The 17,412-nt window shown below is 34.0% G+C and overlaps 1 protein-coding gene across 2 annotated transcripts in view; it reads left to right on the plus strand.

Moving 5' to 3' along the window:
* mgl (low-density lipoprotein receptor-related protein megalin) overlaps positions 1-17,412 on the plus strand; it is a 425,733-nt gene that overhangs the window by 345,914 nt on the left and 62,407 nt on the right. For both annotated transcript variants that reach the window (XM_089252561.1, XM_089252562.1), the window contains 6 exons: positions 1,706-1,828; positions 4,475-4,600; positions 9,626-9,877; positions 12,958-13,097; positions 13,215-13,373; positions 17,293-17,371. In XM_089252561.1, the coding sequence (XP_089108687.1) occupies positions 1,706-1,828; positions 4,475-4,600; positions 9,626-9,877; positions 12,958-13,097; positions 13,215-13,373; positions 17,293-17,371 (879 nt within the window). The remainder of the gene's footprint in view (positions 1-1,705; positions 1,829-4,474; positions 4,601-9,625; positions 9,878-12,957; positions 13,098-13,214; positions 13,374-17,292; positions 17,372-17,412) is intronic.

Consider the following 17,412-nt stretch of genomic DNA (forward strand, 5'->3'; position numbering starts at 1 on the left):
AGAAAAAAAAGCGATACTCTATTTTTCGACTGAAAAAAAAATACTTCAGACCACAGAAACATCTTCAAGAATTCTCTTTCACTACAACACTTTGCACGTTTGCTCCTCAAGATATCAGTTACAATGCAAGGGATAATAGAATTGGTACCGTATGCTTCCTGTATTGAGTAGCTGTATAGAGCGTCCCACAATGGCATGATCTCTTCGGAATACTGGAGGAGGAGCTCGTCAACTGCATGAGTGACAGATTTACACAAAGAAAGTAGGGGAAGGCAACTGATCAGGTCGGCCGAATATATACGGCGCTGCCCAGATTCGCCACAACATTTTTGAGCGGATATATACGGCGCTGCCCATTGAAGGGTTAATAGATGCAAAGCTGAAAAGTATCTGGGCTTATCATTGCCAAAATCCTGTTTAAGGGAGGTGAGATATCTTGGCATTGCTGAGATATATTGCATCAAGTTGGGCAAGATATCTTGTAAATTCCCCTGAGGAGGTTCAGCTAGTATTTATGTTTAAGAAACTATAAAATTTGGAACAAGAACATAAAAAATCAATATTTCTGGAGGATGCCATGATGTTTGTTTTAAATTGTTATCTAGCATTGAAATCACTTTTTTTCATCCTTGGACTATTTTTCTTTAAAAAGTCACTTCTTATAGCCTTATGACAATGTTCTGTAACAGAAATCAGTAATTATGAATGTTTCTTCCAATTCAACTAGTAACTATAGTTGAGATAATTTTAGATGCCAAAATGTTCTACTTATAACAGAAATGTCTAAACAGGTCCAAAAATTTTCTGCATTGCAGTTTAGCCAGACACAGAATACTTAACATTATTTTATCATAATTTGATTTGCATATTCTTTGTATCAAAATCCGTGTGATTTCTGATTGCCAGGCAGCATAAAAATATATCATAATGACAACTCTGACCATAATTAAAAACTTATACATAGAGTTTCTCAGTAGTTTGTCTGTCTGTAGCTCTTCTATATCTTGACTGTCTCTATCCTTCCAATTTCACTGTTAGGATATAGACATATAACAAATTGAGTAATTAAATACCAGAAAGACATGTCTTATAAAAATATAACTTTTTGAATTTTTTATAATTTTTTATGGATATTGCTTTAGAGATATACACCATGTTGTTAAAAGTTTCTGAAGGCATATGCAAAACAAGAGATCCTGCTATTGACATTGCAGAACATGCCAAAACTGACATAAAACTATACTATATGTACGCCCATCAAAACTGTCTTTAAGGTATGCAAAATTGGAGGAGAGGAATGCAAGCTTAATTTTTTTTCAAACAAGGTGAAGTTTATTGGAAGTAGAAATTAGAATCACTTGGCCAAGACCCAGGTGACTTATTCATTTTATGGATATAAATTTTGGAGTGCTCAAGCAAATTGCAAAGAAAAACAGTATGGAATTGGCAATGAATTTTTATATGTTGCATTATCTTTCAGTGCAATGAAAAACCATAATTTTCTGTGGTTGATATTAGATGCAGGAACTTTTTGTATTTGTTTTAGAATATTAAATTGAGTCTCATACATCTGTGTAAAAATTTATAACTCTATTCTGATCCTCATTTTTTTGTGTGATCATTCTACTAATTTATGATCATTCGAATACATATTCAAATAAAAATAGAAGTTTCATTTATTTCTGTATTTTATAAATTTAAAAAGGATTTGAATGCGGTGACCATAGCTTCAAGTGCAACAGCACTGGTCGTTGTGTTTCTGAAGCATGGCATTGTGATGGAGATGATGATTGTCCTGATGGTTCTGATGAAGATCCTGCTCTCTGTCGTAAGTTGTGTTATTTTTAAATCATCAGACATTGCTTTTACAGTTGGCCCTTGGTTTGAAGTCTCTCCATAAACCAAAATAATGTTCTAGTTTGCATAGGAATCAATTTAATAAGGATTAATTTGTTCCTGGGACCCTGACAATTTCTATTGTGAGCTTTTACAACAGTATTTTACACTCAAGCACGTAATGTTAAACTAATGTAAATCATGTAACTAACATTGAAAATGCTCTTTCTAGATAGAGACAATCCTACCCTTATGTTGTAACAGGATTATTTCCCATACCAGGGTAGAACCAGCCATGTCTGCTTTTGTTAATATTATCTATAATTTCAGTGTCAAAGCTCTATAAATTCTGCCTGCAAAGAAATATGGTCACAATTTCTTCCAAGTCAAATTCATTGTTCTGTAAGTGACTTACTGCCCAGTTTTACAATAAATATAAAATGTAGGATATTAGAATTTTGTTTCCATAAGTCAGTGATTGTTAATTCTGTGATAGAGATTATTACAAACATCTTTAAAAAGTTTCTCATTGATGTACGTCTTTTTGAAGTTTAAAATGAGCTGTAATCCATAGGCTGAATAAAAGGAATAGCATTTGGGTGAAGAATTCTAAAAAAAATTGCCATGTGGCTGTAGACTTCTCAATACCCCGATTGAAGTTGTGGGTAAAAGAGCCAGACAGCTCCACTTTTTTTTTTATTTGCACTTATTTCTGTAAAGGAAAAAATTCTCTATATATTGGGGCAAGAACCATACAGCTCCAAGCAATGGCTATAGAAATATAAAGGAAAGTAGCTTTACTGGTGTCTCATACGGTGCAAGAAATGTACAAGTGTTTTTTGTCCTTTCTGAAAAATTTAGAAAACTGGAGCTATTTGCCTCTTACTCCCACGTCTTCAATTGTTCCTTCAGATTTTGTGTAAGTTTTTTTTATTATGTATGTTTGTAAAATGCATGTTTGCTTGCATGTTAGAATTGTTTGCAAACTGAGGGTTGACTGTATTTCCAAACAACTGATAATTGTATACGTAGTGTAAAGGTGTCTACATACGTAACTGCAAGTTTGACAAGCATGCATGTTCAATCGAGCATACTGGAACATCTGTATGAGAATTTTGCACAAGTGGCTTGAGGCCTGAACAAATTTTTATGATGTAAAGCAATTTCCACTGGCATGGGCTGGAAAAATCACCAAAAACAGTTTGGCATCTTGTGAGTGAGCAAGTGATCAAATAAATCAGCAAATGAGCAATCAAGTGTATAGGTCAGTGAGCAAATAAATGAGTGAATGAGTAACTCAGTGACCAAAAAGATTGAACATGCATGCTTGTCAAACTTGCAGTTATGTGTGCATCCGCCTAAGAGCAGTTGGAGACGGAGAATAATGCAGGGTGAACGTGGCATGTTCTGCCAAACTAAATGTGGTGATAGACAAGGTCAAGGGGAACATGAAACACCCTGCCAACCTCTGTCCTATCATGAACCATTTTTGAGTTACAGTGGATAACTAATTTGAAAAAAATGTGTCGAGTCTGAAAAAACCCAAATTTTTGAACTTTCTGAAAGACCTATATGTAAACTACACACACATATTTGGAAAGAACAGAAAAAATCCTGTAAAGTGCCACCATTTTTATTGAAATAGCTAGATTAATGGTGAGCGCTGAAAGATTGGCAAAGTTGAAAATCAAATTGTCACCAAAATTTTTCAACACGGTTTCTGTAAACAGCATTATAGCTACAATCAGTCAAATTTACCAAAAACTTGTCCGCTGTGGGAGCTTTCAAAAGAGCCTACAATAAGCCATATTGGTGTTCTGGTTCAAAATAAATTTGGCCTTTTGTTGAAATCAGCTTTCGTCAAAGTAGATATTAGATGAAAATCCAGAATCGGCAGTTACAGATGTTGGTAATTTGTTTTTGCTGAAAAAAATTTATAAAGTGAAACCACCTCTATCAGGATTTCTGTATTTAATGAAGAACTACAAGCGTTGAGAGATTGGTGAAGGGGAAAATCAAATTGTTGCCAAAATATATTAAAATGCCTACTTCGAGAAATGCAGATTTCAGTGACATTTTGCAAACAAAAAGCTAAATTTTTCCTGTAGGCTCTTTTGAAAGCTATTACAATGCACAAGTTTTAGGTAAAATTGACTGATTGTAGCTACAAGGGTGTTTTGTGGAATTGATCATTTAAAATTTTGATGACCATTCCATTTTGAACTTTGCTAATCTTTCATCGCTTGTAGCTTGCCATTAAGTCCAGGTATTTCAATGAAATTAATGTCATTTTATATGATTTTTCTGTTGTTTACAAACACGTGCTTTGTTTGCATGTAGGTATTTTTAGACTTGATACATTTTCTTCCATAATCGATTATCCACCATAACTCAAAAATGATTCAAGATAGGATAAGGTTGGTAGGGTGCTTCAATGTTCCACTTGGGCTCGTCTATCTCTCCCTTTCATGCGGCAGAATAAGTCATATTCACCCTTTATAATTATAAAATTATCATATCAAGTACAATGTTATTTATATATGCATAGTTATGGGAAATTAATGTTGTTCAAACATCATTAAAATATTTTAAATTTTACAGCAAAGGATATATTTTAGTGAAACTTTTATTGTTACAGATAAACAGGAATGTGATACTGAGACTCAATTTAAATGTAATAATGGTAAATGCATACCCAAATTGTGGTTCTGTGATTTTGATGATGATTGTGGTGATGACTCTGATGAACCAGCTCACAAATGCCGTAAGTAAAAAAATTGAATTCAACTTGCAAGATTCCTTGTATTAATTGGCTTTATCATGTTCACCATTTTCACATATCTTCACATCTTCAGGCGAGCTTAAACTGTTTTGCTTTAACTTAAAGTTTTATTCTATGTATGATTGTTAATGATTCCCGATGTATTTTTTCGTTTTGATTTGTTACAAATTCATTTTTTGTTGAATCATATATTTTAATTCGTATATACAGGATGCATAGGTAATAGGATGTATGACATTCTACTGGGAAACCAATGATCCTAGAGGCATACTTTCCATTAGAAAAAGTATTCAAATAATGTCTATAGTACTCAGATATGCCATTCATGTTGCAAGGGGTTGTGCAGTTATTAAAATAAGAAAATTAACTTTTTTATATATAGACACCCTGTGCCCGAAACCAATTAGAATATTGTTGCACTGTCTCTCTTGATGGCAACAAAAAAATAATTTCCCTTTTTTTAAGTGCAATATTTACTGAGATATTGGAATTGAAAAGATGGAAGAAAGTTGGGAAAAAACATCATTAAATGCAGGTAAAAAATAGTTTACCCGCATTTAAAGCTGTTTTTCCCCCAATTTCCTCCATTTTTCAAATTCTAATATCTGAGTGAATATTACACATAGAAACGTAGAATAATTTTAGTTGGGCTTAGAAGAGACAGGGCAACAACTTTATAATATGGGTTTTGGACACACCGGAACTGTAAAAAATTTAATTTTTTATTTTAGTAACTATAACCTCTTGCAACATGAACAACATATCTGTGTACTAGGTATTATTTGGATACTTTTTCTAATTGGAAGTATATACCTCTAGAGTCAATGGTTCACCTGTACCCATTAAAATGCCATATACCCCATTACCTATACACCGTGTGTATATATATACACCAATACAAAGGTGGACATACAAAATGCCTATTGAGGTGGCTGAAAAAAGATGCCCATAAAAAATATGGATGTCAAATACTTATATCTAAACTATATATATATGCAATGCCACAACAGGCAAAATGCCGAATGAGGTGGCTGAGAAAAAGATGCTCATAATAAATATGGATGTCATATATTTCAAAAATACAGCAACCCAATTAAAAATGCAATCACAAACAATATATATACATGATGAAATATTATACAATGCCCATAAGAATACTAATGGTTGTCTTATTCTAAGTATGGATAGCGTCTCGATTTACCCCAACATGTTTATTATATTTCTTTTTAAACGTGTGAATTGTGTTACAATTTACTACCTCCGGGGGGGGGACAACGTAATAATAACAATAAAGTGGCTGGAGTCAACTGTACGGCTAAAGCGTCAGGCAGAGCAGAATGGAAAAATTCAGAAGAGACCTTCATCCAGCAGTAGATTGAAAATGGATGTTGATGGTGATGAGGATACACACACACATGTATATATATACACAGTGGAACTTCGGTTAACAAGCTTAATTTGTTTGTTCCGCCAATGTGCTTTTTATCCAAATAGCTTGTTATGTGAATCCAGCTTCCCCATAGGAAATAATAGAAACTTGGATAATTCATTCCACAACTAGCCATTCATATAAAAATTACTAACAAAAATGTCATTCAATCAATAATTATATATAATGTAATAAAATATACGTAATACAAACAACACCATAACTAAACGTACAATAGGATAATGTTTACAAATTAACATACTCTAAAGGAGAGAGAGAGGAGGACTATCGTTTAGGGTGATTCACAGACTCACTGTTGTTTGCAAACTTATTCTTTTTGCGTGCCATTCAAAGAGAACCTTATCCAATGACACTTGCTTTTGCCTCTTTTTTAGGATTTCTGGGAAATGGTAAATTGCAGTGTTCATTGAAGAGATTGCACATTGCTACAGCTTTATTTGGGTTGTTATTTTCTACAGAGTTTTGCACAGATTCCCACATTCTACACATCTCTATAATTTCATTTTATGTGAGGGACTCCTCTTTACTTCTCTCTTCTTCAGATGAGATACCATCCATGAACTCTTGCTGGTGCGTGAAAAAGAGATCCATAACTTCATCTACAGTCAACTTCTAGACATTTTTCACCAATAATTCTTTAATACCATCCTCATGCACCTCCAGTCCATGGTCTTCCCCAAGCACAAAATCTCTTCCACAATTGTGGCTCTTGTTCATGAGCTAACCCCCTTAAAATCAGGTTCAATAATACAATCAACCTACAGCTTTTTCCAAACAGAATTTTTAAAAAAACTTCAGGTGCACATATGTATCGCTGCTATGTTAAATCTAGTTTTGTATCATAAATATTCACACCGTACGTGTGTTAATTTTTGACTGAGGCACGGTTACCAGAGACCATGGAGAGAATATTACCCTAAATTCCATAACACGTGTGTGGGCGAAAGCAAAAAGCTATCGGCTCTGTTGTGATAAAGTGAAAATAAATAAAAAAGCGCAAACTTTTTGCTCATAATGCAAACAATCGTTCGCTAACCAAGTTCAAGAATGAGCACACAGCATTATGTGAAGGAGCAAAGATACATGTATGATGACAAAATAAACAAACCAAAGTCAAAAATAAAATTACAGCAAATAATCATATACCAATTTGAAGAAAATCTCTTATCTTTCAGAAACTTTACAAATTACAGCTTACACTCAATATCATGTATATCTATCTGAATTTTCATGGCATTCAACTGGAATTTTCATAGAAGTTGCACTATATATCTGGTAGTCAAATTATGAAAAATTAAATTTATATTTCTTGCGTATGTGCAATTAATAATCATTTACTAAAAATTCTCATATCTCATTGAATAATGATTTGTCACATTTTAAATTTCTCTATGATATTTCTGTAAATTTCTAAAAAATTTGTTGAAAACTCAGCATGTTATAAGCAAAAAATCATGTGATTGAAATTGGGATTTTTATAGAAACTTCCGTATCTTCATGAATATACATGCTATTCTCACAGAAATGCACAAAGTTAGTACAACATTTTGCGAAAGGTACTAATCACTTGCAGTTTTTTTTAATCATGCAGGGTTGGTCAAAAACTTTTTTTCTAATTTAATTTTTTGTCAGTTCCCCTAAATGCACTCTTTACTAAATTTTCACTGTAAATGGTGAGTACCAATATAGGGTATATATGACCAAATTTTTTCCAAAATATATGAGAACATTTTGCCCAGTATTTTTCTAGAAATTCGAGAAAATGTCTAAACTTCAAAAAGGAGAAACATAGTGTATATATACGGGGTGATTATAAAAAAACTATCCCGACATATGGGCCCCTAACTATCATACCATTCACAGAAACTGAATGAAATTTTGGCATAAGGTATTTTGAGGTATGCGCTCAAGAATGATATGGAAAAAAACAGTGTCACTCTAACAGTTACGGTTACAGTGAGAAAATTTCGAAAATATCAAATGGCAACACCAAGTTTTTTGTATTGGAATGCGATCTCCATACTGAAAAACACTAATTAGCGCTGGAATGGCACCTGTAGCACGAAAATCTCCAGAGCTAGGCAAGGAAAAAGTAAAAAGGTCTTTGCTGTGCACCAGAGCATTAATGTTCGTTTCATTTGTCACACCGTTTCTTCGGCTGAGATCCCAGCCTGATTAGTCCTCCACAAGGTCATGTGGAAAATTTGTGAAACACAATAAAATGCTTTATTTTATGCTGCTTCTCTGTCCTTATTGGTTGTCCTCACTTGTAGCCTATCTACCGCCGGTGATTTTCATGCTACAGTTGCCGTTCGAACGCTATTTAGGGTTTTTCACAATGGAGATCACATTCCAATACAAAAAACTTAGTGTTGCCCTTTGATATTTTCGAAATTTTCTCACTGTAACCGTAACTGTTAGAGTGACACTGTTGTTTTCCATATCATTCTTGAGCGCATACCTCAAAATACCTTATGCCAAAATTTCATTCAGTTTCTGTGAATGGTATGATAGTTGGGGCCTATATGTCGGGATAGTTTTTTTATAATCACCCTCTATATATATATATATAAGTATATATATATATATATGCATCTTTCTTTAATACTTAGTTAGAAAACTGAAACATGTGCTATATATAAAATTAACTCATTTGCATGCAAATGGGAAATATTTCATAAATTTTTATGGTTTCTTATTGCTAAGTGCAGAATGATATGCAAAATGGTGATTCTTTCTTATCACTAAAAGTGGAATAATCCACTAATGCCAATGGTGACTTTGTGCCAAGAGTGAAACAATCTGCAAGTGTTTGGAGGTAAAAAAAAAATTCTTCAAAATTGTAATTCGACTGGGTAATTAATTCCAACAAGTTCAAATACTATAGTTTCTGTTTTTTTTTTCTTTGCTAAATGATCCTGAAGACAGTATTGTTTTGGTATGTAAAAATAACCAGGTATAGATGGTAGATCTGGGATTCTGGGCACTGGATCATGGGGGTGGGACTGAATTTACCTTCCCCATTAATTTGATGGATTCGATACTCGAGTAGCAGCATCAGTATGCATATCTTCCGCTGGCAATGAATTCTTTAGTTCAGCTGTTCTCAACCTGTGCTCTAAGGACAATAAAATAAATCAGTAAATTTGATAAATAAGAAAAAGAATGCTATGGGGCTCCTCCATAGAAATTGTAGACCAAAAAGGACTCTGCAATTCAAAAAAGGTTGACAACTGCTGATCTTGTTGTAGCCTTACCTGGCACCTATTGCTTGTGCATATAATAGCCCTACTGTGAATTTTGACACCGTATCAAGACAAGAACACTAACCCTAATACAGAAGAGAAAATTTTTCTTTTCTCTATTTAACTTTTTCTTCCGCTAAATTGAAGTTTTAACAACAGGCTTTAAGGATATATTGAACCTAAAATTATAGAATCTGTTTGATGTTTATTGAATTAATAGGTATGAAACAATGTCAAATTTACCTTTTGCTTTGTCTCTTTTTCTTTTTTTTCAACTATTTAATAGTTTTATGTTATTGTCGAAATTTCAAGGAAATCGTAACTGTACAACTGGTTGGAGAAAATGTCCAACACATGGAAATTATCGCTGTATACCCAGCTGGTTGTTTTGTGATGGAAAAGATGACTGCAGGGATAATTCTGATGAAACTGATGCAGAATTCTGTCCCAAATGTCAAGCTGGAGATTTTGAATGTAAAAATAAACGTTGCATTCCTTTGAGGTGGCAGTGTGACTTTGAAGATGATTGTGGTGACAATTCTGATGAAGATCCAAGTATTTGTAGTAGGTTCAGTTCATTCAACTAACAAAAAATAAAATAAAATTGGTGAGGCTGTGTTGTCGACACCACCACAAGTTTAAACATGAATACATCTTTCAAATTTTGTTATAGTGTAATACAACCTGTTTGATCTGCTAACCAAGACTGAAGAAGACTTCATATGAATAATGTGTTGTGGGATGTGTCTCAAAGAAGTCTATCTTCATCTTGTACAGACTTTTGAGATATAGCATAAATTAAATTTATTATGAAAGTGTACCATGCACCTGGTGTCTAAGGCAGAAGAATTTTCAATGCCAGTAAGGTGCCATTGAATGTCACTAGAGGATTTAAAGGTAGACACCAAAAAACGCTTATGAGTTTCATATGCTTCTCAAGATATGCCCATTATAAATGTTTTGTTGCACCATTTTTTCAGAAAGATGATTTAAAAGATGTATTCATGTCAAAAATCAAATGTATTTTTATGAAACTGTAAATATTGCATGTATGTTTGATGGCTTAATAATGCACTTATATGAGTAAGCAAAGTTCTATGCATATCCAGAGTTCCCTGTAATTTTCAAATGTTTTACCTTATTTTAATAACTGACATCTAGTAATAATATTTTTATTTTATTTTATGTACATTGAAATTTTTTTTGTTTAGTTATTATAAATTCTATTCTTTGAAAAAGATCAGCTGTAACCTTGGTTAGAGGTTATAACATCTTATTTAGGCTTTTCAAAATATTATGCAGTACTACACCTTTAGTGCTCACAAATTTCTCATTAATGACTCTCAGACATTGACTATCTTATAGACATATTTTAAAATTTAGTGAATGGTGAAATTTGGATGCTGCTCCTGCATGAAGTGTGCTTAAAGAATATGTTTTGTGTTCTTCATGCAATGACATTTTTTTGTTGTTGTTGGTAGAGTCAATGTGGCTAACGTTTGCTCAGGAAAAAGATAGATTTCAGAAGTGCTAGAAATGGCACATTAAACATACATATTACATTTCATGAGCATTGTTTTTCCTTTTGAATTGAGTTTTTACATCAAGTGAGGAATGTCCCAAAAGAGAAGTCAATATCAACATTTGATTCAGTTTAAACAAGGCTGTAGAATAGGCCTTGGAGAAAGCAAATTTTCTTATCACAATATTGCAGAAACGGTTGGGTGAGATGACTCTATAGTTTGTGTTTGTTAGCAGCAGTAGTCCTGGAAGGAGGGTACTGTAACAAACAGAGTAGGGCAGACCCAGGCCACTAGTGTGAAGGAATATCACTGCATTTACTGGATAACCCTGGTGTGTCAGACTACATCTGTATCAGAAATTAGAGATTCTGATAACACTGTTGTGTTATAATGAACTGTATCAAATTGATTACTTAAAAATCAAATCCTTGTCTAGCATCATGTGGCATGTTTGGCACAGACCTCAAATCATTGTTGTGACTTCAGTGGTGATGGGCTAGAGCCCGTTCAAGAGTGAAATAGGATCTGTTGTGTCCTCAGGTTAGTTTTGCCTCATAGGCGGAGATAGACTTGAAAAGCTGGGGTGGGGAAGGAGCACTGGCACTATGATGAAAGCTGGGGGGCATGATGATGTCATTATATATATATAAGAATATATACATTTATCAGTCAGCTCTGCTATTGACACTGGGGGGGGGTCATTGCCTCCACATCTACGCCCATGTTCTGCCTTGTTTCCAGTGATCGACATACATTGGTTAATAGGAGGCCAAGTAAATGCTTGCATCAAAGCTGAATGTGAAATAGACATACTGGCCCTACTTCAGGAATGATAATCTAGGGAGGGATTTCTGCCAACAGCCAGACCAATCTCATTGTTATACCAAGTATTTTGATGGCTCATGTTTACATTAGGATTGTGATTGAACCGGTTGTAAGGAGGCAAATTCCAGTAAGATAATGCTCATCCCCAAATTACTACTATAATCAAATGTGCTGTGCAGAGTATCAATGTGCTGCTACAGCCACAGAGCCCATCAGATTTCTTTCTCATCAAGCAAGTGTGGGATATTATTGGATGTCAGATCCAGCATCATTCATAAGTGCCCGAGTGGCATGGTGGTAAGATGCTCGTCTACCATCGTGAAGGTGTTTGTCAGGGTCCCGGGTTCGAACCCAAGGGGGGATATAGATAAGATATTTTCCCTAACGAACTCGAGGCGACCACCGATAGACAGCGCCTTCACTTCCAACCCATCTCACTAATGGCAGTAAATTGTAATATAGCGATATGGCCAGAGTTGGTGTTTGGTGAAGTAGAGCATCATTCATAACTATCAATAACCATCGCTGATTACACTGACAAAGTATAATAGGCATTGAACTTCCTACCTCAAAATGACATCTGACATCTCTACAACATTTCCATTTTATACCGTGTACTGCCCAGGCTCTATTGACCATTGCCAATTTTATCCATTGCCTCGGATGAGAGGGCTGGGTGGTATCATGTGCTTTATTATGCATATATAACACATAAATATCAAACACAATTAAAAAAAGTAGATACCGATTTAAAAAGTTACTCAGTATACAAAATTTATGTCTATGGTTTTGTAGCTCTAGTGAGCCCCTTTTTGTTTACTGAGGCCAAGCGACAGGTCCTGGACCCATGTCTTCTCTTCTAGGCTTGGTGGCTCAGGTAAATTCTCTACCATGGCCAGGCCAGGTCCATGTCTACTCTTCTAACATCTCTACAATAGAATGCATGCTTCTGTTATTACTTGTATTCAATGTCATGGCAACTATAGTGGCTATTTATGTAAGAAAAATGCATGTGTTTCAAATGGCTCTGTGAATGCACAATATTTCTTATAAAGTTATAATTCAATAAATCACATAGACAGATGAATTTCCTTAGTTTTGTTCGGCTAAATAATTTCCTTTGTGGCAAGATTTTGTTCACTGTCAGTGTATTTTTATTATTTATTTTTTAAGTTTTGGTGTATTAGTTTGCATTAGCATTTCATATTTGTATATTTTTCAGCAGTAATTTATGATTGAAATGTTTAAGTTTTTATCTCAAAATCTTATGAATAAAATCAAATCTTTCATCTTTAGCTGAGTTGTACCGGGAATGTACAGAAAGTGAATTTCAATGCACCAATAAAAAATGTATTCCTGCAAGATGGCGGTGTGATCATGACAGTGATTGTGATGATGGGACAGATGAGAAAGATTGCCTCAATTATGAATGCCAGGTACTTGTATATATATATATATATATATAATTGAAGGAAATTGAAGCATTTTCAGTCTTTTTCACTGTTATGCTGATTTTGTAACTATTAGTGTTGCCGTATATATTAAATACATAGGTTGACCAGTTCAAATGCAACAGTGGACATTGTATTGCTGGAAAACTGAAGTGTGATGGCAACAAGGATTGTCAGGATGTCTCAGATGAAATTGGCTGTCCACCACGATATCCAAATGGACGTTACTGTGCTGAAAATGTTTTCCAGTGCAATAATACGGTATATTTAAATAATGCATTCAATTTTACAAATCTGAATGTTTTTCTGTTTTAATTTCTTTAATTCATAATCTGTCAAGCTCATTGACTGAGCTATATTATTAAGCTTAATATCAAGGATGTTTTCTTCTGGCATAACTTTCATTTAAATTACAACCTACAGAGACTCAAATGCAACTACTAATTCAAGGGCCACAACAGACAAAATGCTCAATGAGATGGCTAAAAAAAAAGAAAAAAATGTCCACACACACTTAAAAAATATAGATGTCTAACATGTATAAAAATACAGCAACCCAAAATATAAAAACAATTTTTGTGAAAAAATTAAAAACTACAGGAAGAATATAACACTCTGCCATAAAAATTATGGTAGTTTTCATCTGAGTATATGGATAGATTCTCAATTTATTCCAACATGGATATCATATTTCTTTTCAAATGTATCAATCACAGTAGAATTCATGATTACATAATAAAGCTATTCCATTTATCCACAACCCTATTTAAAAAAAAAACTTTCTTTCACCCAGAAAACACTATAACCTTAGTCTGTTGCCAACTCACCTATTGTTGTTTACTTATAGAAGCACTATACTGACAGCGTATAGCCTTGTCCAGACTGTAAGCAATGTTGCTGAACAAGGTATCTGATCAGTATGGTGATACTTTGAACTTCTTTGCATACAAGCATGATATATCTCATGATAGAGTGGTTGGAAGAAATATTTTAGAGATTGTGCTTGCTCTTCTTTCCCTCTCATCATTACAATGTTTTATTGGTGATCCTGTGAATGGGAATCAGGTTTTTTCTTTTCCTTGGCACTATTTTTTTTAATTTTCTCCCATACTATGGTTTTAATGAGTAAAAAAATAGTATTACACACTATATAGTAAAAGGTGGCCGGGGAGAATTCCTAAATCTTAACAATGATACTGGTTTCTCTGAAATACGTTGCTAGTACTTCAACTGTGCATCATCCAAATTTTTGGCCAAAAGCCTGTATGTAAAACGGTTAACCAATCATATTATAGAAAAATTAATATTAGTGTCTCAATAAAAATACTTTTTGTGATTCAAAACTTCTATTACACACTTACTCACAATTTATCATTATCTGTCTTTATATATTTGCAAATTTCACATAATTTTACCAATGTTCAACACAAACGAGCTTATCCTAATCAGTGATAATTTTTTTTATCATTATTTCTCTGACACATATAGTTTTTCCAGCATGGCCCAGATCTTCCACCAACTGCTTATATCTCTTCGTTGAGACAGCAGCGGTCTATGATTTCCATGGCGACCTCCTTTACTATCCCTGTTTCTTTTGAGAAGGTTTTTTTCATATTTCAATATCTTCATATGATGAACAAATTTTTCTTGGTAACACCAATGTTGAAGTGGAGTATTTTTTGTGACCACAGAATGACACGATCATTTATTGCTGCATCATTCATCACAGAATAAAATATGACTATTAGCCATCTATTTATTTTTCTTGTTGTTGAACAGGATACTTCCATTTCATCAACCACATCTACGGCCATTTTTGTCAGATTACAATATAATGTAATCTCAGGTTTCGTTCATGTCTCCAGTAGGATTGTCAATGTTGTCATTATTAGGCATTGTAGATAGTAGGATGTTTGATAAAAAATAAAATACATAATATAAATAAATTGGCAGCACGAGTTCATTCAATAATTTCATTGGACATGACTACTTCAGAAATACTGAAACACTGTCTGAGATCTGGATGCATAACAATGGATACAGATGATTGTGATGCAATATTCAGAGATTGTTTACAGGCTAAACTGGGTAAGACCTAACTTATCTATCCCCTTGAAAATTTTGAATTCTTCAATCATATCTCTTTGCCCCCCAACACCTGTGTTCCTCTAAAGTAAAAATATTCAAAAAATCAAGTCTTCATAGCTCAAGCCGAGTGTTACCAACAAGAGCCCATAACTGTTCTCCATACCCTCTCAACTAAAGGCCCGTTTACACGCGGTAAGTGATTAAGTTGGTAACTAAATTTTAAGTTACCGATTGTTCTTGAAAGTGTCCACACGATAAGTGGTAAGTAGACGCTCATTGGATAATTTTTATGGAGACCAAGAGCAGCTAGCGCATGCGCGCTTCAGTCTACTCAAATCCTCGGAGGGAGAGAGACGCAATATCCCGGAGAGTAATAGTAATAATTGTTATTTATCTGGCATTCAGAGAGGTGTTTTTTTTAAAGCTCATACCTTTTCGTAACAATGGATGAAGATGATCCGGTAGAACTTACAAATACTGTGATCAAAGCCACATTATATGATATTTTTTTTAAAGAATATAAATTTATTCACTTTCACTTACCTAAAGGGGGGGGGGAAAGAATACACAACATATTATACACTTATGTAAATCATCAAGAAGTAATATGAGATTTCTCTATTTTTCCTCTAAGATGTAAATATCGATTATATGATATTTTAATCGAAGTTAAAGAGGACATAAATTATGATATATGTAAGCCAAAAATATAGGAGAAGATTCTTGGCATTCGTAGGAAATTCTAAGGGTTAAAAATTAAATAATAAAAATTCATTAAACATAAAAATTCATTAAACATAAAAATTCATTAAACATAAAAATTATTTCCAAATTTTCGAAATTATTTTTTAAAATTTAATCTAGATGCTACCTTTATGTTGAATATTTGATTATGTATTTTTACAACAGATGGAAGCAAATTCGTTCTGGATGAGAGAAATATTCGAAACCCCCTTCCCTGTCCAGTTTTTAATATATAATAAATCCTCCACACCAGCACCCGATATATTTTTGTATCTTAAATTTTTTCCTCCTAACTCCTGACATCATCTCGACAGAATATTCCATAGCTTTTTCCAACATTGAATAATGTAAATAAGCTTGTTTGTTAACGTCATTTTCATTTCTGTAGTTCAACAAACATTCATGGCGAAGATATTCTTCAACAAACTTGAAGATTGTGTCCCTCTGGTCATTTCACCATCCTGTATTTCCGCGGAATTCTAGCAAACGGTAGGAGACGACGGAGCATAAACAGGTTCACGCTTGAGGTGAAAATGGACCCCCCCCCCCCGAGGGAGAGCGAAAAGACCCCTCTGAGTGGCAGGCCACTCCCACTGGCGCATGCGCATAGGTCTACTTAACCGGAAAACATATAGAACCGTTTTTATTTCACTAAATTACTAAATCACTTTTGCACTTGCCACTTACCAACTAAAGCCATGTAAATGGCCCTTATCCTCTGCATACATTGTAACGTACTTGGCAACTTAAAATTTAGTTACCAACTTAATCACTTACTGCGTGTAAATGGGCCTTAAGTCTATATCCTTCTATGGGTATGGTTTTTCAAATCAAACAACATACTCTAGGCCAGGATAAACTATGCTTCAAAAAGCAAAAAGATCACTTTAGGAGTGTGCGAACAAACCTTTTTAAATATTAAAGTTGGCATTCTATTTGTTTTTCATACCACCACAGAACAATGTTCAGAAAATCTAATCCAGTCATCAATGAGATGCTCAAATCATTTAGCCTAGTCCTGTCTGGAATAATTGTATCATTCTGCTCATGACTGAAATGGGAATTACTCAATCTAAAGGGAGTCACTATGCACTTGCCAACACTGGAAGTCCTGGTTCTTCATTCATTTGTCCATGCTAAGATTTCTTTTATATAAGTTGGACTGACTTTACTTCATATAGGTTTTGTAATCATTTTAAATGTGAATTTAAAAAATTTCAGAAGTTCTTTCTTTCTATAGTCATAAATTTACTCTACACCCCTCTAATAAAAAAATAAATATTTCAGTATAAAAAGTAGATGCGCTGTTCAAGTAAACAATTTTTTTCCTTAAATTTCATTGTTTCAGGTATGCATTCGTCATGATTTCATCTGTGATGGTGACGATGACTGTGGTGATGCATCCGATGAGGTGCCTAGTCTTTGCCGTAAGTATTATGTGCCACATTAGTTCCCATAGGTTAAGGAA

This window comes from Pholcus phalangioides, unplaced genomic scaffold (genome assembly GCF_987345545.1).
Source record: "Pholcus phalangioides strain wild (caught in Gottingen) unplaced genomic scaffold, Ppha-v1.0 ptg000029l_1, whole genome shotgun sequence".
NCBI classification, from domain to species: Eukaryota; Metazoa; Arthropoda; class Arachnida; order Araneae; family Pholcidae; genus Pholcus; species Pholcus phalangioides.